At 41.9% G+C, this 20,935-nt stretch overlaps 1 protein-coding gene across 1 annotated transcript in view; it reads right to left on the bottom strand.

Annotated features, from left to right (window-relative positions):
• Positions 1-1,744: 1,744 nt before the first annotated feature.
• TECPR1 (tectonin beta-propeller repeat containing 1) overlaps positions 1,745-20,935 on the bottom strand; it is a 20,393-nt gene continuing 1,202 nt past the window's right edge. Inside the window, exons 2-24 of the mRNA XM_010136188.1 lie at positions 20,190-20,372; positions 19,553-19,675; positions 18,755-18,880; positions 17,207-17,381; positions 17,011-17,111; positions 15,497-15,598; positions 14,975-15,120; positions 13,617-14,143; positions 12,640-12,785; positions 11,538-11,693; positions 10,872-11,021; positions 10,082-10,239; positions 8,853-8,980; positions 8,490-8,592; positions 7,726-7,822; positions 7,246-7,325; positions 6,869-6,925; positions 5,232-5,406; positions 4,393-4,528; positions 3,981-4,073; positions 3,193-3,299; positions 2,638-2,757; positions 1,745-1,942 (exon numbers count right to left, since the gene is read on the bottom strand). Of these exons, the coding sequence (XP_010134490.1) occupies positions 1,745-1,942; positions 2,638-2,757; positions 3,193-3,299; positions 3,981-4,073; positions 4,393-4,528; positions 5,232-5,406; positions 6,869-6,925; positions 7,246-7,325; positions 7,726-7,822; positions 8,490-8,592; positions 8,853-8,980; positions 10,082-10,239; positions 10,872-11,021; positions 11,538-11,693; positions 12,640-12,785; positions 13,617-14,143; positions 14,975-15,120; positions 15,497-15,598; positions 17,011-17,111; positions 17,207-17,381; positions 18,755-18,880; positions 19,553-19,675; positions 20,190-20,372 (3,387 nt within the window). The remainder of the gene's footprint in view (positions 1,943-2,637; positions 2,758-3,192; positions 3,300-3,980; positions 4,074-4,392; positions 4,529-5,231; positions 5,407-6,868; positions 6,926-7,245; positions 7,326-7,725; positions 7,823-8,489; positions 8,593-8,852; positions 8,981-10,081; positions 10,240-10,871; positions 11,022-11,537; positions 11,694-12,639; positions 12,786-13,616; positions 14,144-14,974; positions 15,121-15,496; positions 15,599-17,010; positions 17,112-17,206; positions 17,382-18,754; positions 18,881-19,552; positions 19,676-20,189; positions 20,373-20,935) is intronic.

The following is a 20,935-nucleotide window of genomic DNA, read 5'->3' as shown; positions in this document are numbered from 1 at the left end:
AAAGTAAGTGAAACTTGGCAAATGCAGGGAAAAATGCAAATGTACATTACAAAGCTCAGTATATGAAATCTGATTGTTGGATGTAAACACTGACTATTAAAAGAAAAATCTATTTGATACAATGCAGACAAAACACAATGCTAATAATTCTCTAAAAATACATGTGATAAAGTTATTTTTCTGGAGAAGATACTGTGCAAGTTACGTAAAACCTATTATGGTAAGTAATGCAAACGTTATTCATTGTACTTCCACAATGTATGTATAAACCAGAAATCTAAACTCACATACTAGAAAGATCAACAAGGGTTTTTTAAAACAGTAAAGGATCTTGAATCTTCTTTCACATTTGGACTTGGAAACGGTGCTTTCCTTGGCATCAAAATACCAACTATATTCTTCAAAAACGTGCAAACATACATTTTACTTCTACAAATACAGTACTGAGACTACACCACACTGCTCATCATATAAAAATAACTTCTTACACAGTCACGCACAGAGAGGAAAAATGATTGTAAACTGCTGCCAGGGGAAAAACTTGGTGCCTTCCTGAAGCTATTGGGAGAAAAGGCTTTTTCAGCACTTCCCATGGACTGGATTTCAAATAATATTTCACATCACAGTAAAATTGTAAGACAGGAAAAAAGTTTTTGAGAATAAAAAGTGGTTTTGTCTTGGAAGAAGGGATGAATCGATCACTTAAGGACTGGGCTTTGTTCTGAACCCGTGTTAGTACACGCTGGCAAACTCCACTGGTGTCAGACTGAAGTGGTTTTGCATTCCTGAAAAGTGGTTTTGTCTTGGAAGAAGGGATGAATCGATCACTTAAGGACTGGGCTTTGTTCTGAACCCGTGTTAGTACACGCTGGCAAACTCCACTGGTGTCAGACTGAAGTGGTTTTGCATCCCTGCCACTGTGATGTCGGAACCTCACTGAGGACCTCCTCTTGTCTTTTACACTACGAAAGCAGAATTTGCAGCGCTCTGGAACACAGCCTGCCTTCTCAAGTGTCTGGTGTAGGACGGAGACAGAGCGTGACTTACCACCATTTGGACTGGCAACTGAGAAGGAGACTTGGTCGCTCTTAGTCAGACGGAACAGGACCGTGCTCTCCACACAGCCTCACTGAAACCAGCGGTTCCACTTGAGGAGTAAGGTATTACTCGCTGTGAGCAAAGCTAGCAAAAACTGGCCCTTACTGGTTACTGCACCCTAAGCTGAGTTATACAGAATTTAATTTTACTGAGGGAGCAAGAACAGCATGGCCAAAATATATACATCCTTATGTAAGCAGGAGTGAGGTGAGCAAAGTTATTTGCATCATAAATGCGTGTACGATCGGGACCAGTTACGTTTGCGGTGCAAATCACTGGACCTGCCGGTAATTCACTTAAATTGATAGGACATCTTCATCTCTGCTCAAATATGAATCTAAAAATAGTGGGATCATCTGCAAAGTTCTTCACATTGGTATGGTTAGCAGCTCTGGTAACAGGTCAGAAATGAATTGTGGCTGAAATGCTTGCCTGCTTTGACAAAACTATTAGCTTAATCAAGTCACATTTTACATGTAAGGTAGTAGAAGAAATCAGTATTTAAATACCCCATTGCAAATTCCAGTTCAGTAAAATACATTACTAGCACAAGAAGGTCATGATTTTCTCTCCAGGCAATAGACACTTAGTTTCTTTTTAAATTACACTGACCACTGCTTGTCTGCAACATGTAGATGGAGACAACTTAACAATTAACAGCATTTCTGTCCAATTCTTGACTTTCACTGACCATCAGAGGGGTTTTAGAGCGTTCTGATTTCTCTTTACTCTCCTCCTCTTCTAAATCCTTTGATACTGCAGGGTTTTCCTCCGAGGCGTTGTGCATGGCGACCCTGGATGGCTCAGTTGCATTTCCTCTGACCGTAATGTGATCCCATCCACCCTGTAGAAGCGATAAAGAAATGTAAAAGAAGCAACATCACCCTCCAATTACAATATCTGATGTGATGTGTCATGTACGCTATTAGTTTTATACTATTTTTTTGATGAGGAAAGTAATTCTGCTCTGGGCTGAATCAGAAAAAAAGGCTCCTTGTAAAACAAAACAAAAACCAAACCACAGAGCCAAAACAAAAAACACAAAACCAAACCAAACCCTCAAAAAGCAACACCAAAACAAAACCATAGCTGTCTGTCAGGGAAATATATAGGTAGTAAGTCAGGATTGGTTTTGTTACAGAGAGAGCCACTGTAGGTTTTCCACCAAGGTAAAAGAGGCTGAAACCTTGGAACAGCCTTTCTCGAAACACGGAGGGTAATACAGAGAACAAGAAGAAGGGACAGTCGTGCAGACTTGGGAGGAATACATTTTTAAAAAATGGCTTTAGTAATTTTTTCTTTATAACTTTCTCTTTAAAATGAAAACTTATCAAATGCAAATATATTATTTCCCAGCTATAACCGCATAACCCATTATATTAACTTTAAAAAGGCACATAAACGTGAAGAAGGCGGCCAGATTCCAGCAGTATAAGCCAGCCGTAGGGAGCTGGAGCAGGATGGCACTCCCCTTTCTACGTGTGCCCACGGGCATTTGGATATGCAACTTCCAGGCAGCATTATGCCCCCAGCACTTACCCCAATACCATAATCCCATGAGAGGCCTTTTGGTTCCATTGGCTGAACACCGGTCCGGTGGCAGACGGTCCCACAGCTCAAGCTATGACTTCCTTGCACTTTGTCAGCTATCACCCAGACCTCAAGAAAGCAAAGACAGGCAGTAAGATGTGCTCCTCATGCAGCTCCTCCCAGACAGGAAAACTGTAACTCTGTCCGACCACTTTGTTCTAATTTAGTCAGAGAGACATGCAAACAACCAACTAGATACCAGCGTTATAATTAAAACATGGCTAGATAGTAACACATGGCAGGAAAGAGATTAAATGTATAAAAGAGCTTCGCAAAAAAAAAAAGAAAAAAATTATTTTTACAGCAAAGGGCTGGCTGCATCACTGTTTCATTGGCATGATTTTTGTCTTGATATCAGGATTCCAGCATTTAGACAATTCATACTCATGAAATAAATGAAGTTAAAACAAAAAATAAATGTGAAGAACATTTAATTTCATTACAAAAGTATGTTAAGCATAATTTTTAATAATCTAATGAGATACAAGGAAGCTTAATACACACCTGGTCCAGAGGCCCTACAGACATTTTGCGGATATTATTTGAAACATGATCCCAAGTAGATCCTTGAGGGTAGCTCGGTGTGATTCCTTGCCGGTACCAAAGATTGCCTGTAACATCAATAGTCCTGGTTACAGCTCAGGCTGCTGCGTGTAGCGCGAACAGCAGCCGTTAACACTTGCTGTGTTCTGTGGAAAGGCACTCCGCTTTCGACTGATGTGTCCCCGTGAAGGACAGCAAAGTTCCTGCTTTGCCATTTGTACTTCTAGAGTTATTCTTCCTAACTTTTCTGGAAACCAGCAAATACTTAGTTTTGTAAAATTTCTTGGGGAAAAACGTTCATTTAAAGAACTATGCTGTAGAGGAGTAAAAGAAATGAGGTTGAGATCTCTGGAGAGGGGCGTTAAAGGCTTGTTTCTATGACACACGGAAGCCTCATTATTTACCTTGCAATGATTTGCAACAGGAAGGTACTCTTCAGTTTTGCGTGTTGTAGGGTTTCAGACAAATCCTTCCACACAATTCTCTTTGAGATTGCTCTGTCTCTTCCCCCCACCCCAAAGTCATAGCAGAGATGCTGGATTGTTGCTATCTAGGGCACTACGGGATACAACAAACCCTAAGCTGAGCAGGCTGCCCACACCACCTCTCTGAAATGGAAATACTCCTGCTCTTGCAGCACCAGTAATCTGTCCACAAAAGCTCTGACTAGCCTCTCCTTTTTAAGTCAACCTGATGTAACTTATCTATGTTTTGTAACACTTTTAAAAGTAATTTTAAAAAATCCGTACCATTTTTATCCAACACAAACACGGATGTTCGTCCTACCGAGACTTGTTTTAGCTTTTGTTTTTGAGGTGAAGGAATATGGTACCAACAGTCACCTAAAAGTCAGAAATACTTGAGTAAAACATCGAGGAAACAGAATTATGTACAAGAAATCTTGGAAATGTCTGCAGCTGAACTACACAGCTGTGCAAGAAAGCTGTGACTGACATTACAATTCAGGTATTTTAGCTCCTTTTGAGAAACAAACACTTTAAGTGAGGAGCAAGTTAACTGCTATAGTTATTCGCACACACTGTTGCGCACAGCTGTTGGAAAGGACTCTGCTAAACCCATTTGTCTGTTTCAGACGTGGCAGCATAGTTGAGCTTACACAGTGTGTAAGACGAAGACTACTAAAACAGCACTAGCACTTACCTGCAGGTTTTTTTGGAGACACTGAACCCCGATAGAAGGCAGAACCATCTCTAGCAATAGCCCACACTTGGTAAAATGCTCCAACTGAGATGGAAATGAAGGGCTGATCTGTTCCCACGTGTAGCCAGGACATTCCCTAAAAAATCATGGAACATGAATTGTGAAGCAGCAGTTAAAAACTCCATGACAAAATATTGTTGATTATTGCCAAATAGGAAAAACCCTAGACAGTGAAAAAGATTCTGAAGAGTAATTATTAGGCAACTTTACAACTGAACAGGAACAAGGTCTCTGATCCTCAAAGGTGTCTGGATATACAATTATTTGAACATAGCTGTAACAGACCTTTTCTGTTGACATCACTGGAATTTGGGCACCTACATGTCTCTGAATAGCTGAGCTAGAGCCTTTTTGTTTTTAATTTGGTTTTGATTACACAGAACAATAATCATCTTACAAATATCATCTGATGTGGGGTTTCAGATTCCAGCTACTGTTGCTGTGCCTTGCAGATCAAAAGAAAAAAAAAAGAGAGGAACTAAGCTATCAGTGCAGAAAGTGGAAGTAAAGTGCTTCACAGGAAGACACGCAGGGGCAGAGAGAGGCTCCTGCAAGCTATGTGGCATGAGCTAAGGCAGATTACCCGAGAGAAGCGTTGTTGTAAGAAATGTGGGCAGCAAACTGCTCCGGTGGACGGAGAAGGGCTTTCAAATCTGGGGTGGAGAAGGGAAAAAACCCAGTAAGGTGCTTTGAGAGACAGGGCACTGCATAACTGTGTGTATGTACTTACATAATTTCATTAAATGCATCGATAAGGAAAAATAAAGCAGGAGCCTTACAGCTGGATTTTCCTGTGTCACTCCAAGCCTGCAAAGCACGTCTCCTTTGTCACTAATTGCCCACAGTGCTACTGCTTCTTCATCATCTGCATCTGAACTGGGAATTATGGAGATGTCCCACAGGGTAACAGGAGGCACTTCCAGCCATGGCCCGTTGGTGACTATCTTACATTTTCTGAAGCAAAAAAAAAAAACAACCCAAACCCGTCAGAAGTACGTACTTTCCATAGCTGACTTTGTTTCCCCATCTGTGGTTGACTTCATTGCAAACAATCCTGGAGTTTTGTCATTAAGGAGGTACAATAAGCATTAGTGGTTTTAACAATCCATCATGTTTCTTATCAGGTTTTCAGTTTTGAAACATTACTGATTTCTCCAAGATTTTTAAAAGAAGTTACTTTGTAAAACCAAGGCCACCCAAGAAGTCTGCAGCTCGTGCTACGCTGCTCGCTGGCTTGCCCAAGCTGAGAATCCTACTGCGGAGAGAACTCCACACCTGGTTCGCTCCTTCCTGCCTTGGTTAGGGTAATCACTTGACAAGCAGTTTTTTGGCAGAGCCTGTTAGAAAGCTATGCAGCCTGCTGAGGCAGGCAGAGATAAGGCAGCTCTAAATTAAAGAGCTGGAGGTAGATAAATCTGGGAATTCTGTGGAAACTGCAAGGAAGTCGTGCTGTCTATTACAGAAACTATGTTTGATTTTATCATCTCAACAGCAATTTCTGTGCATGAATAATATCCAAAAAACCTCAGGACATTCCTCTTCTCTCCAGTTCAGAAAAACTAGATCCAGCCTTGAGCTGTTCCCTATTTGTTTTCAATTTTCAACTGATAGTTAAAACCAGAGGAAATGTTTAGGCCTGAGAGTATTTCTCAAGTTGCTTCTTTTATTTCAAGTCACCATCTTGATTGATTGGATGTTGCTTTGTTGTACATCCTGGAACATGCTTTGATGCTTCAGGACCTTACTTCAAAGATTTCTGTGCAAGGGCCAAAGCGCTACTAGCCTTGTAGTCATAGAAACAAACACAACAATGTTTGTTCCTAACTGTCAGTTCACAGCAGTTTCTTAGCACAGCTGTTAGATACTTCAGTACAGAAAGCATGGAAAAGCTGGAAAAACAGTGAGTGCACAGACTTCCCCTGCTTAGCAGAACAGACTAGAACAGAGCGGCAGTTTGCTGTTCTCTAGGTTCCACCTGAACACGGTGCACTGGGACTTAAGTGGGCTTGGGATTATCTGTTGCCCAGTATGCAGTATGTTGAATTCATACGTTAAAACGACTAATATAGAATACGACCAGTTGTTATAAGTGACTCGGTATATACTTATATACCTCGACTCTACTGTTTCTTAATCATTTATCATATGGAAAATCAGGTACAGAGAATATCTAGCTGACTTTTTTCTATGGATCCCACAAAACCAAACAGGGTTTCCCCTGTAAAGGCTTAAAATGAAAGCCATAATGCTTAGGATCATCAGCTTCTCTACTGGAGCTGGGTTATTTATTGCAGGTTTATTCACCACTGCTTTTGTTGATTGGTTGATGAGACTCTTCCCCTCATAACCAAAGGAGACGTTAAGGGAATAATTAGCATTCAAGTTAAAAACATTTATTTATATCTTAGTTCCTCACCTTGCCCAGCGCCTCCGTCGGACAAAATCTTTCATTGTCTTGTGTCCATGGTAGGACCTACCAAAACAGATTTAAATAGGCGTTTGTGAGGATGTCAGAGCATCTCCAATGTCAGTGCCACCCTGAGAGCACTAAGATTCTGCCCACCAGACATGCCTGCTGACTCTAAAAAGCTTGAACCCAGTTTGCTAAGCTCGCCTTGCTGCCCTGTCTCCCCGGAAATTTCAGTGTTAGCATCCCCAAACAAAGGAGGAATCAAGGTGCACTTGTCCCTGCTAAAGCACAGTTAACGTGCAGAATAGGAAACAAGAAGAAATGAGGACTTAAGTGCAGCATTTGTCTGCTAGGATTCGAGGTAGAAGAAGGTATCTCCTTACGCTGGAAAATCTGCTGCATACTGCCAGCCTTCCCGATCCGTTCCACCTGAAGTATTAAAATCAATATACCAATCGGATACCTATTGTCAAAAGGAGAAAGAATAACAAGTGTAATCAACACCTAATGTATAACAAAAATAACCTCTTCTGCTATTTCTCTTCAGCTTTTTGGAGTGCAATGACTTGGTAGAAACCTTCTAATATTTGGCATGCAAATTCATACAGAGGTTCCCATGTCTTTTTAACTCAGTTGAAGAGAAAAAGATTGGAACAGAAGTCTAAGTCCCACTAAACAAAAAATCCTACTCAATGCTTAATGTTCTTTTGACTATGGAAGATTACTGCTATTGTATACATGGGGAAATGAAGGTTAAATGCTATGATAAATCCAGGGAGAAAATCTGGGTCACCTGAGCCCAGGTCTTGCATCCTACTTGCTAAGCCTTGCCTTAGTAAAAAGACTTTTAAGACAAAATTTACCCAAGACCACTGCGGAGAAGGAGGCTTGGTATTGACTTTTGTACATTCCTGCAGGCCGGATGCATCACTCCACATGTATCTGTCCGTGGGCAGACCTCTGTGGTGAGACAGTGTACAAGGAATGCAAGGTCATTTGCAGCAGCAAACTGAAAAGGCAAGTGAAGGAAAGCCTGTCTGTAGCACTTCCTACTTTCATACACAAATCAGTCTTCTGTCATTGCTCTGTACTTAGAAATATCATGTGAGTGATGAGGATAGTGGGAAAGAACCTGTGCAACTGCTTCCGGTCACACCAGACTCGAGGACCATGTAAACGTGTCTCTGCAGAGAGATATTCCTTACTACTATTTAAAACTGGAAGGTGAATCCCGAGTGTCTCTGGCGTAGACACCCATATACGTGACTGTTTGTGCAATACTTCTCTTCAAATATACTTATTCAAGGACCCAGTGTATTTAGCACAACATGTATATGAATATATAGATCCTAATAACGAACTGTGCTGTGAGGCCTTACTAATGAAAGATGTTGCAAGTAGCCACACTCTGGGCGCTCACAAAGCACACATCTCGAATGTTTTGCTACAAATGCATTTCGAATGGATAATTACACATCTAGAAAATTGAGAAACACTGCGTCTTCCATCTCAGGTTAGCAATCAACAACCCCTGGAGGAGACTGCAATCACTATTCTGAAAAGCTAGAGTATTTCATTCAACAGTAGTGAAAAATTAGTCATAAATACAATAAATTGAGTCAATAACCTGCTGCTATATCCAGTGACTGGGTTCCACCGTTGGTTCTCATAGATGTAAACACATTTCACGTCTGACTGTGTATAAATGTTATCAGCACTACTGGCCAGTCCTGTGAGAAATAAAGCCACACCGTGAAGACACTACATTTGAAATTCCAATAGCCACAGTAATATTACCGATTATTCTACTTCTCTTAAGCTGAAAATGTAAACATAAAACTGCAACACCAATTTCTTCCTACTGCGTGACCTGTTTACTGTATAACCCTACACATTAGTGAGGGTACAGGAAGGACAGCTGAAATCGCTTGAAAAGCTGACCCAGCCACGACAGGAAACGCGCACAGTGCACTAGACCAATTGTCTGTACCTTGGATGAAGCCACCTCCGTATCCACCAGTGTAAACCCAAGCTGTGTGATCATAGCCTATGCCCCACACTATGCCTCGGTTGTTGCACTCTATCAGTCGAAGATGACCCCCAACTTGACGCCAAAACCTGCCAGAAAAAGGACAACATTTCACATTTACATCCATCAGGAATGTACGCTACAACGCAAAATCTTGAGGGCACACAACTTTATGTGCTCATTTGCTCAACAATCTGTAAGTGAAGGCAGTTGCCAGCTGAAAACAGTCCCTCCGAACAACTACTGAAAAGTTAGCTGGAAGGAGCCTGTCTGCTTCCACCTGGAATTTTCAGGTTTAGGATGATCTTGGTAGAATCTGTACATCTTAGTGGCCATCAAATGCCTCAACTTTCACTTCATCCTCATTTCCTTAAAATCTAGGAATTGCCTTTATGTAACAAGAAAACAGATGATTTGTACATCTGCTATAGAGCTTGGTAGAAACAAGGGCTTTAATTCTTCCTATTCTCCTCATCTTTGCAGGTTAGTCCTTCTGTGGGGCTTCACACAGCCAGCGGGCCATTGTACTTTTCAGGAGAAGAATGGGGAAAATAAAGATTGCAGAGGAGTATTTTACTTATCAAAATGGCAGGAGATCATCTAGGTCATGGATCCCCCAAACTAAGATGCAAGAGCACGTGAGCTTTGTGGATTGCCAGATGCTGAAGGTGCTCTACCCTGAAGGAAAAGGACTAAAGGATCTCTTGGGTATTATTCAAAGACACTTTGTGCACGTAATTTGAAACTAGGGTTATTTTTTAAACTGAAGATTGGCCTTTAACCCACCAGTTTTGAGGCTGGCTGCTTCTTTGCTTGCAGAGTTTGAAATTCTATAGATTGTCACAGTTGTAATAAAAACTGCAAAGGAGCTGCTCCTGGACTGTAGTGACTACAGAGGGCTGAGAATTTCAGATTTCCCGACTCAGATAAAATCTGAAAGCTTGAATCACATAACAGAAAGGCTCTTGAAACTGCATTAATAGCTCCAACATCTAAGAATTGGAATATGATTTGTTGAATCTCTTCAGATGTACTTATGAATATGAAGGCAGCCGTTAACCTCGGTCACTGACAGACATCTGCAGTGTACTATACACTCCAGCTGCCCATCAAAGCCACCGGCGCGACACGACCGGCAGTCTTTGTGGACGGCATCCCATGCAGAAAGCCCAGCTTCGGAAACCTCTTACATTTGATCACATGGCATCAGGTGTGGTCCAGCCTCCAGGTCGGGACTTGGCTCACTAACAAAGATGTCTCCTTTACAAGTGACTGACCAAATGGCGTGGTGAGAAGGAGGGCCCTGAATCCGTCGGCTCTCACAACAGGACATGTTCAGCAAAGACAGCTACAAAACAAGCAGCAGAGAACCAAAAGCTTCTGTTTACAGCGAGAACAAAAATTTCCATAGATGCATCAGTATTACAAAAAGAAGCTTTACCTCTGCAGGTTCTTGCAAATCAGCAAAGTGAATTAGCAGTTTTTTCTTAAGGGCACTGGAATTCAGTGTTTGAGGAATTATTAACACAATCGCAGGTCTGCAATATCTGATCATTATGAAGTATCTTTCAAGTTTTCCATCACTTCAGTGTCCACACACATGCCTGCCTATACTTAAGACTCTCCACAACAGTGACAACAGATAACAGATAACAGTTCTTCTACCAATGCAGAAGAACAGACCAACTGAATTAAACTCCTAAGTCATTTGTAGCCTAGTCTATATCCAGAGATATGAAAGGAAGGAAAAACAATATTGGTTTTATTGTGGATAACTGCAGCATGAGAAAACGTGGAAACTCAGAGGAGACAGGAAGCCTCAGGAGCCTCTAAAAAAGCTTGATCAGGCTTTTTAAATACCTAAATTGTGAAAATAAATAAGTAGCCTAGATACTGTAAATGTAATGCTGAGATTTCAGAGACTAGCTTTAAGTTTTATTTCAGATATTGCCAGCTTGAAAAAAACATTCACAGAATTACCCAGTCATGCATTTCTTGCTCTGTGGTGGCTGCCAGGCGGATTGGCCATCGCTGCTTCGTCCTTTCAGGCGTATACAGTGCAAAGGAGTGTTTGGCTTCATTCAGAACTTCAACAATAATGGTGACTTCATTCAGGAACACGTGGACATACTAAGACAACAGAAAAAGAATTACTAAGGCAAACTCAGAGATACCTTCTTCAAGAGCCAGCATTTTTGCTCGTTGGGATAACGAACGTGGCGTTCCTGCCAAGGATAGCAAAGAATCAATTCTTGGTGCGAAAGGAATGGGGTTCAATTTCCAGGCCTGCACTACCTCTGACTGCCCACACGCAATAACCCTATTTATGAAGGCCCTGGCCAGCCAAGCTTGGCTCTTTCTTCACAATCAAGAACACTCTGAACTTCCAAAAGAATTCCTAATTAGTGCAAAGCTGATGATTTAAGCAGTGTGGATGGCTGCTGACCGGGTATTTCTGACACAGCACTAACGCAGCTACAGCTTGAAAAAGATTCCAATTTGCTAGTACCCTGGAGTACATTTGAACTGTGGTGGTTCCCCAAACTTCAAACAATAGAGTACCACAATTTGCCTCCCTTAAGAAAACTGTTTTCCCTTCAAAGGTTTTCCTTTGCCAAATCTAACTGGGTCTCAAGCTGAACACACCTTTTTCTCCTCATGATACATGTAGTAGATGAAGAGGATGCTGTCGCGCATTCCATCACTCCCAGTGAACTGCTCGAGTGCGACTCGAACATCCATCCATTTATAAGGCTTCCAATTCCTCCACCATTGCAAGGTTCCAGTTTTAACCCACACCGACTGCAATGCAAACACAGGAGTACGGAAAAGGCACGACACTTCTGCTTTTGCCCAAACACTACTTTTTGTGACCACAAGGTATCTCTGATGCAGGTTAGCCTGTATCATATCAGTTAATTCTGACACAGAGTGTACCAGAGTGTTCAGGAAGCTGAAGACAAAATGCAAAGTGACAAAACTGGATAGAAAGGCGCTGAAATAACATTTGTGCAGTAGTATTAACGTTTTACTCTGCAGGAGCGCAGCAGCAGACAGACACTAATTGACTCTAGTGTGCTCCTGTTATAACACAACTTCTGTTTGGACTTTAAAGGCTTTTCACATAATCTTTTAAAACTTGATTAAACCCCTGGACTCCAAGTGTTCTTTATCAAATGAATTCCAGATGTCATCTGGTAATTAGCAATGAATGGACCAAAACCATGAATGAATCTGAAAAGAGCCAAGGAGTCATAACAAAGGGAACATCAAACAAAAGTGCTGCTATTCAAGTGCTGCTACTGATGTCTGCATCATTGTTTTATTTATGCAAGTTACATTAGTCCCTTAGGGGTTGCAGAGAGGGAAAGTTCACCTGCTTGAGTCACTGCTTCAGTTAAGAAACCTTGTATTGAGGTGGAGTAATTCATACAATGTTTCTCTTGCAAATGTTTCTCTGTGGATTTGAGGTTTCAGTGCACTCAAATAATGCTGAGCAATGCTTTGTTTATTCCCGTACAAAACTATCAGCTCATGGTTTTAGATACAGATCACTGCTCCATGTTTGATAAGCTGCTCATTTCTCACAGGGAGCTCAGACCATGATAATCCAGCAAAGTTGTCATAGACAGAAATAAGGACAAGTAAAGACTGGCAGTAAGTTCAGATCAGTACATCAGGAATGTATTGTTTATGCCCAGTATCGACAGATTTAAGTGTTTAGCAGACAAGTGTCCTCACTGCTTACCTGCTCGATAGCCTGTTCGTAGTGCCTAAAATTCTCCAGTTCCCGCTTTGTCCTTTCACTGAGCTGCTGAAAAATCTGCTTTCGCCACGCTGCTGTCTGTGCTGGAGTGATAGACAGAGACAGAGATTGCACAGAGGACGACAGACCTAGAACAGAACCAAAAGCAATAAACTCCAGTGAGCTTTGAATGCAGTTCTGTGAAAGGTAAAACATGATGCTGCTTTGAACACTGGATGGGATCAATCCAGTCTAACATAATTCTTCTAATTATTATACTTTGGAATCTGTGTATTACAGCCAAACCTTCTAAATGATGCATAGAAATGGGATCACTAGATGATTATATAGAATCTTTCAAAGCCATAACCTTGTAAAACTGGGAGTTTTGTCACTGAATTGTGAGGTAATTAGCTGATACAATGCATTAAGTGTTACACTCACTAAATACTGCGATGGCACAGTTCATGGTTTATTTTGAAAATCTCATTATATTCTGCTGTCTTTCAAAAATCTAAATTCTAACGCCATCCAGTTATCATGTGGGCTCCCACGCACAATGCCGCTGTATCTTACCCTTGTCCCAGTAGGAATTACTGGTAAGAGCGAGGCAGTTATTTTGGCACCCGTATCTCTCAAGAGAGCCCTTTACACTGCTTTCAGTTACTATTCAGTGATATTATGGGTTTTGCCTGAAGTTGCAGTTTCAGTGCAATTCAAAATAAGACACAGATCCATATATTGAAAAATTCTTACAAAAACTCAGAGAGAATATCACCTTTACACGTATATATCTCAGTCCCAAAGTGCTGTACAGCTAAACACATGCAGCACCATCCTCAGACATGGAGTGTATTAACAAACTGCAGTAAATGGATTATCACAAGTTTTGCACCAGGGTTTTGTTAAAAAAAAAAAAAAATCCAAACCAACATTTTTTTTAAGAGCACTGGGGATTAGGGTCTGTTGGGGTCACTGACCTGATGGAACAGTGAACCATTTCAGCGGGCTGTGCAAATCTACAAGACAGCCTCCCCCGGACACCCAGGCCCACAGTGGGTGCTCATCGGCTCCGTACTGTTCTTCAGCTCCCACCGAGAACATGCCAAGGGAAGACAGGCTGGATGTTTCTGCGAAGGTGGTGACAGCAAGGACTGGCTGCTTTTGGACCTCCTTCAAGTCAATGTTTGTCCAGTGCAGTTCCGCACAAGGATTTGGGTTTGTAGAAGATTTATGCATTTCAAGATTAGCTTTCTCACGATCAGTCAAAGCAACAGTGGCTTCTCCTTGATCAGAGTCCAGAGGATCCATGGTCAAGTTTGCAGGTATTTCTGCTGCCTGGGTGCCTGTGCTGTTGCCACTGCTGCTGGCGGCAGCTCCCATCAGGGGAGCGTTGGCAGAGTTCACGGGTACGCTTGGAAGCTCTGTATCAGAGGAAGTATCTGCATCACTCTGAGTGACTGTGTTTGGTTGGTTCTGAATATCATCAGTAAAGAAACATCCAGCACTGAAGGACAAATAGATAATTAATTATCAATCAAATGATGATAGCACAGACATACAGAAATAAACCGAGTGTTTCAGCTTTAGGAGATAAACAGCATTCTTTTCTGAAGGTCGAACTCTATCATCAAGGAAAAAGAGTCTTAAAACAAATCTGGCAGAGCAGTCTAGCAAATCTGAAACATAGGCAGATAGGACAGATCTTTTGAAACCATTGGTGGTGTTGGCCGCCTACAACTCTCAGGAATGAAGCAACATCACATTTTCCGAATGTGAAAGAATGAATAAGATTTTTTAAAGCCCATTATTAACTTCAGGATTTTTGTCTTAGCTAAAGAGGGCTTCTACTCAGAACACACTCGACAAGCAGCCTTTGCAGCAATCCCAGTTTCTTTGGCGTGTCCTGCACAGCCAAGAGGCCAGCAGTCAGCGGGGAGCTACTGATTTGATCTCTCTAGGAAAAAAAATGTACCATGACACTCAGGAGAAGGATAATTCCTAAGCAGAGTTGGGACTCCTTCATGATGTTTCACAGGTAACATTTTCTCTTATTAGAGACTAGTTCCAGGTAGTGATAGTAAAGCCCAGAGAAACACACTTGACTGCAAGCTTGCACTAAAGGCCAAAGTGGGAGCCTCAGTTTCTACTCTACAGAGTGCAACAGCTGCTGCTTATTGTTGATTTTAACAAAAAAATGCAAATGCTTTTTGGCATACATCATGATTAGAGATGCCTTTCCTGCTCCTCCCTGTCTGTACCGCTTGAACATAAAGAAGTATCTCCTAGCATTGAAACTCTCAGCGTACCAAGTCTCGAGCAGGTGTTTACTAAGTACCTGAGCAGACTTGTTGAGCTCCCAGTCTGAGATCTGTCACTCTCTCGGCCACATACAATTGCCTTCCATGTCTTCCCACTGAGCTCACTTGGTGTGACACCTTGACGAAAGTAAATTGCTCTGTCGTCACAGCCAATTCCCCAGACCTAGCGAAGGAAATGACTTGGTGAAGGAAATGGCATGGAATGCAGGTAGATACCAGCTACAAAATGGTGCAGTGGTGGAAAATACAGCACAAAAACCTGCTGGACACAGTGTTTTCCTTTTGTGGTCTTACTTAATGCCGATACTTAGAGGCAGTACAAAATTCCAGAGAACTGTGTGCACCTGAACGTGCCATACAAGAGACATGCTGACTGTTCATCTTCTGGTGAAGAATTCAGCCATGCATTCCTTCCTTGCAGTCCAAGCACATGGACATCTTGCTCAGCTGTCCATACTGGCACTGCTGGCAGTCCTCGCCACGTGCGAATACTGCCTATACAAAGGAGAGCCTAAATATCCTCAGAACTGCTGACTCACCTGGTTATTTAAGCCTACAGTTACCATCATCATTTCTCCAACCATTTCAATCCAGCTTGTTCCACAAGGATTATGTGAGTTCACTCCTCTTCTAAACCACACCTGCAACACCAACAGCAGCAAGTCTAAATTTTGCTCCTTCTGCATCAGCAAGCAGCCAGATGGAATTTAGTTTCTTAGTGAATTAGTCTTAATCTCTAATCCTGACTTGCTGCATTGCCTTAAGGAGTTACTTACCGCCTTGGTTCTTTATCAGGTAAAGATAAAATAATTCTCTTAATAGCACTTAGACCGTGTGTCCTTGTGGCCAACTACAGCCAGAACAGCCCACAAGGAGACTTTTTGTTATGACTTTCTGTGACAGAGTTAGTTTCTCTGCCACTGGAAAAATACTTTCTAAAGCATGTCAACTGTAGGCTATTTTTGGTCACTCTGAATGGGCTTCTAAATAGCGTTCCTGTGTCCAAACTCTAGAATCTAGCAGGGCTGGTAGAGGGTGCCGTCAGAGGGACCTTTTCAGTGGTACAGCTCTTTAAATTGTCTCTCCTTAGATGAGTTTTTACCAATCCTGAAGTGTCTGTGGGCTGGGTACCTGGAAAAATGTCCATCTCTATTTAGTATATAGTAATATAGTGGCAAGCAGCTACTTTAGAAGTAAGTTGTTGGTAGAATCATATAACAGACAATGTCCACGACTGTCCTGTGGCAGAACTGAAGACAAACGCGCTAGCTTATCTACATTTATTACAGTGTTTTTTTCTGGCAGATGGGGCAGGCTGGACACAGTCTGTTACCATGGCTCAGCTGACAAGTAGTAACACATTTAACCAGAGTAACTCAAATTACTTAAAACTGCTGTTCATGCACAGGATTCACCTACGGTTTTGAATTCAATACAAAGGGATTTGATTGCAACCAGCACAAGAGCACTCTAGTGCATGTGTCAAGAGTTCAAGACTTTCAAGACTCCCTGCAGGAGCAGGGAGTTGGACTTGATGATCCTTATGGTCCCTTCAACTCGAGATATTCTATGAGTCTAAGGTAAAACCCCAGTAAGAAAGTAACTACACACGCACATAACTGACACGTTACTTAATAAATAAAAAAATCCCCCACATTAAAAGGCTGCTGAAGAGGGAACAGTTAAGTTAGGAAGATAAAAAGATAGGATCATATAGAAAGGTGTAGATGTCCTAGGAGTCCTTCCAGTTTCAATGCTTAATATCCTTAGAAGTAGCCCCCTTCTTACATCCCCCACCAACTACCACATCTGTCTGACTTGTATTTAGAAAATTCCTTCCAAGAGAAAAGCAGAAAGTCTTCCTGGAATTAAATACAACTATGTATATTACAAACTGCAGAGCATTCCCATAACAGCAAGGGGAACCAGAATTCCCCAAACCGTGGGGATAGGGAGTCCAAACCATCAGTGTTTCCTACAAAAGTTACATGTCTGTTTGAGAAAAGCAGATAGAAAACAGGGAAGAAAAACCCCAGAGCATGACACCTCTTACTTTTCTATCCTTTGTAACACACCACACCACATCGACACCCACAGAGACGTGCATTATCCCATTTTCAGAGCTTGGAGACTCCACAGTACTCCAGGAAATTCCTGCCAGAACAAAATGCAGAAGGCATTGTAGGTTAGTTTCTTATTCAACACTAAACTCATCAAAGGGGTTTCCAGATAAATTTAACAAACTTTACCTTGAGGGTTATTCCTATCAATTCCTTCTCTCACAATAGCTTGCCCTTCCCAAAGAGTTGCCCAGAGGAGGTCATACGGTCCACAGCTGATCTGTACAACCTCACCAGGAGTGGTGATTAAGGACCACGTGGAACCTTCTGGATTGTGATGGCAGACATTTTCTCTGTACCATACCTAGACAAGTTTAAAAAAACCCCACAGATAAAGCTTAGAAGAATATCACAACAATAAACCCATTGAGACAAGCATGAAGACAAACTGGAAAGAACAGTCCTCCTTTAATAACAGGATTTTTCTATGCAGTGTAGCACTCTGACCTTTAAAGGTGTTTTTTGATGTGGATTATGCAGTTGAAGCTATTTCCTTGTGTACTAAGGGAGGCGGCTTTTCTACAGACTAGTTTTTATCATGGAAGCAAATCTGGATTGGGTACAGTAACGTACTGCTACAAGTTCTGTGTATACTTTGACATTAAAAAAACAGTTCAGTGTATTTCAGGGCATGTTATATAAACAAAGACTGAACAAATAGGTAACACAAAAATGTGAGTGTTAGATGATAGCCTGACCTCACTTTCACTGAGCAGAGCTTGCCACAATATGCATAAAAAATTCCATTCTCTGCGCAGCCTTCAGTGACATCCAGTCATTTGCTTGGTTCTACTGCCCCTGCACTTTTCTACAGATCACAGTCAAAACAAGAAAGTCAAACACGGAAAGCATCCTTTGGTAGCTGTATGAGTGCTCCAAAACGTAACCGCTGAGTGCTAAATCCCCGCTTATAGAAATACGTTATTTCTCTGGGGACTTTTACTTGGAAAAGGAAAGCGTTTTACAGTGTTAGTCCAGTCTGATTGTGGAGTGGGATGCTCAGGCTATCTGCTAAAAGTATGGTGAGACCTGTGAGACCACAAGTTAGAAATTGTCTAGAGACAAAGGAAAGTCAGATACGTGCTATAAGGATGAAGGAAGGAAAGCAAGAATCAAATATTTACTTATGGTAGGCCTAAAAACAAACAAAACCCCCCAACCAACCAACGAACAGATGTATAGTTTTCTGTAGAAAATAGACTGAAAACATCCCAGTGCTAGATTCCACATTGCCAAGTCAGGAGGTTACCATTTGCTGATCAGTAAGTACTAAGAAAACATTTTGTAAACTCTTTCTGTAATCATTCCGACTCTCCACCACCGAGACACGGCACAGTGCTTTGCAAGAATGCTGACCAGGTTTTAAGGCTCCTTCTGTTACCAGTGCCATAGTCTGCTTTCTGGGCATTTGTCAGGGTGTAAGACACTACTCAGCCCAAGTTTTTAAGATTCACCTGTTTATAGAGGTCTGAGGCTTCCATAAAGCCCTGTGAGATTCTAAGCCTTTCCATTTACAATACAAGTTGTTACATAATGTAGTTCCAAAGCAGCTTTTACATCCTCTGCCAGATTCACAGTGTTATTTCCTCACCAGTAACAGACCTGCCTTGCTTTAAAAGCATTTCACTCCTTTTCAGTTGTAATTTGTATTAGAAAACGGAGGGAACATGCACGTACCCTTCCTTGTAAGGAAACCGCCCATACTGATAAACGGCCAGGAGGCTCATCGGTGATTTCCCATCCTCCAATGGAGATGTCGTTGAAAGGGTCTGGCAACTGATCTGGATCATTGTGTGACACAATCTGAAGCAAAGAGAAGGAAGATTAAGGAGAGGAGACGCTGCAAATAAACTGGTGATTTGGCTGGTGGCATAACTTGTTTCTTGCAGATTGGTTCACGCATCGCTCAGCTAAAGTGGCTGAACGTGGAGATCCTTCCCCTCACTCACGGCTGCTGTACACGGAGAGAGGGGAAACATTGCCGAGGCAGCACAAAGAGGTCTGTTCCATCCCCTAACTAAAGGAAATTTTTACTCGCAGAACAGAGCATACAGACATTCTTTGAACTGGAAAGCTGGAACATCACAAATTACCATTTTTGTATATTAGAAAGGAACAACAATTAATAAAGAACAGTTATTGACACAGATAAAGGACACAGCTGGTGCATGATACTAGACAGGTGCCAACCCCAAGACAGTGCCGTGTCAAACACCGAAGGAAGGGAAAAAGTTGGTTTGAAATAGCAAAGGAGCTGAGCATCTATCTCCAACCGCATCACCATGAGTGGCACCCTTGTCACCACGGGTTTCTGTGAAAAATCCCAGCCTTCCGTTTACGCTTGTGAGAATTACAAGCTGGAAGTGAAGGAGTCAGGTCCAACCTGCAGAGCAGCGATAAAAAATTAATTTCCCTGCACTGATAATTTATTATTTCAGAAAATCAGTTTATTTAATATTAAAAGATATCCAGAACCTTTGCCCAAACGTCCCGTGATTTGTATCTCCTGTATCTGATCCACCTCCTGCGTCTGACACAAGAATTCCATTTCTTATCCTTTGTGTAGGTGCTGGGGAAGTCTATGGCGTAAGTCCAGCCCTGCAAACAGAGGTTTTCTTGTATGAAAATCAGGACCAAGGGAAAGCTTGAAATCATAACTCGGAGCAATTCTGCACAAGAGTCACTCCTACGAATACAGTACAAGTTACTGTGCATGTCTCAACAGCCCTGATTAACAGATCAGCTAATTCCATGAATGATTAACGACTCACGTCCAAATTCCTCTGCATGATATACACAGAACAAGACACAGTGAAGCATTTTACTCTCTTCACAGTAAAGGTCTTAAAGAACAATGGCATCCAGTTGCCAGCATTTCGTGGCCTGATCAAAAGGAAAAAGCTTCTATAGAAGCTCCTATAGACTTCAAAAGCCTTCAGACATGACCCTTCCTTGTGGTGTATTATAGCTGAGCCATTTCCCAGAAGGAAGCAGCTGTAGCAAATTCAGTGTCTTTTATTTTTACAGACCTTTTACAGTTCTAAGAAAGTGACTTTTATTTTACAGACTAAGGATTCCCAGAATAGATCTCCTTTTGGTATTGTTCACCTACCCCTTTCTCTGTTGGTTCCCCTCCAATATTTTCATCCACATACCAGTCAGACTCCCACTCCCAGTGTGGTGAAGGCAGTGTGAAACTATCAAGCTGCTGATGTTTCAGCCCGCTCACATCACTCCACTGCCAGCGGTCGCTCGGCAGTAATTTCTCACAAAAGCCACCAACTGGATTCCAGCGCTGCCAGAAATAATAAATAAAGTATTTTATTTGAGATCAAGTCATCTCATCGAACATCTACAAGGAGTCATAAATGATACATTTGAAATCCCTGGGGTCAAGGAGAAAGCGTTCACACTCTAAGCTGCTGTCTAACGCAGTCTTCGGAGGAAGCTGTTCTAAGTGTCAGAGAAGGGCTGACTGCAGAGCTAGTCCCAACCAAGTCATTTCCAGCCACATAAACAGGGACGTCTGGTGATATATTTTCCTTCTAACAGTGCTTTTTTCTTTGGTGATGATTGGCATCGTGACACTGCAGCGTTAGGATAACGCTGTAGAGATGGCCTTGGGATCTCTAATCTGCTCCCCCTACAAAGACCATTAGCATCTTGTCTGCGCTAGGAAAACAGCACGGCTTCTGTGCCGGACACTGTGTCAAGGTAACTTCATCAGTACATCTTCCCTGTATCTTATCTTATACCAAGATTTATCCGCCCCCCCCGCCCAAATCTGGCTTTAATCAGTTACAGAACAAATAACTTGCCAGGTTTTTCGCCAATGAAGCTGTGTTTTTTCTTCCCCCC

The sequence above is a fragment of the Buceros rhinoceros genome, unplaced genomic scaffold (assembly GCF_000710305.1).
Source record: "Buceros rhinoceros silvestris isolate BGI_N320 unplaced genomic scaffold, ASM71030v1 scaffold44145, whole genome shotgun sequence".
NCBI lineage: Eukaryota > Metazoa > Chordata > Aves > Bucerotiformes > Bucerotidae > Buceros > Buceros rhinoceros.
Note: the sequence above shows the minus strand (reverse complement) of the source record. Positions and strands in the feature narration are given on the sequence as shown.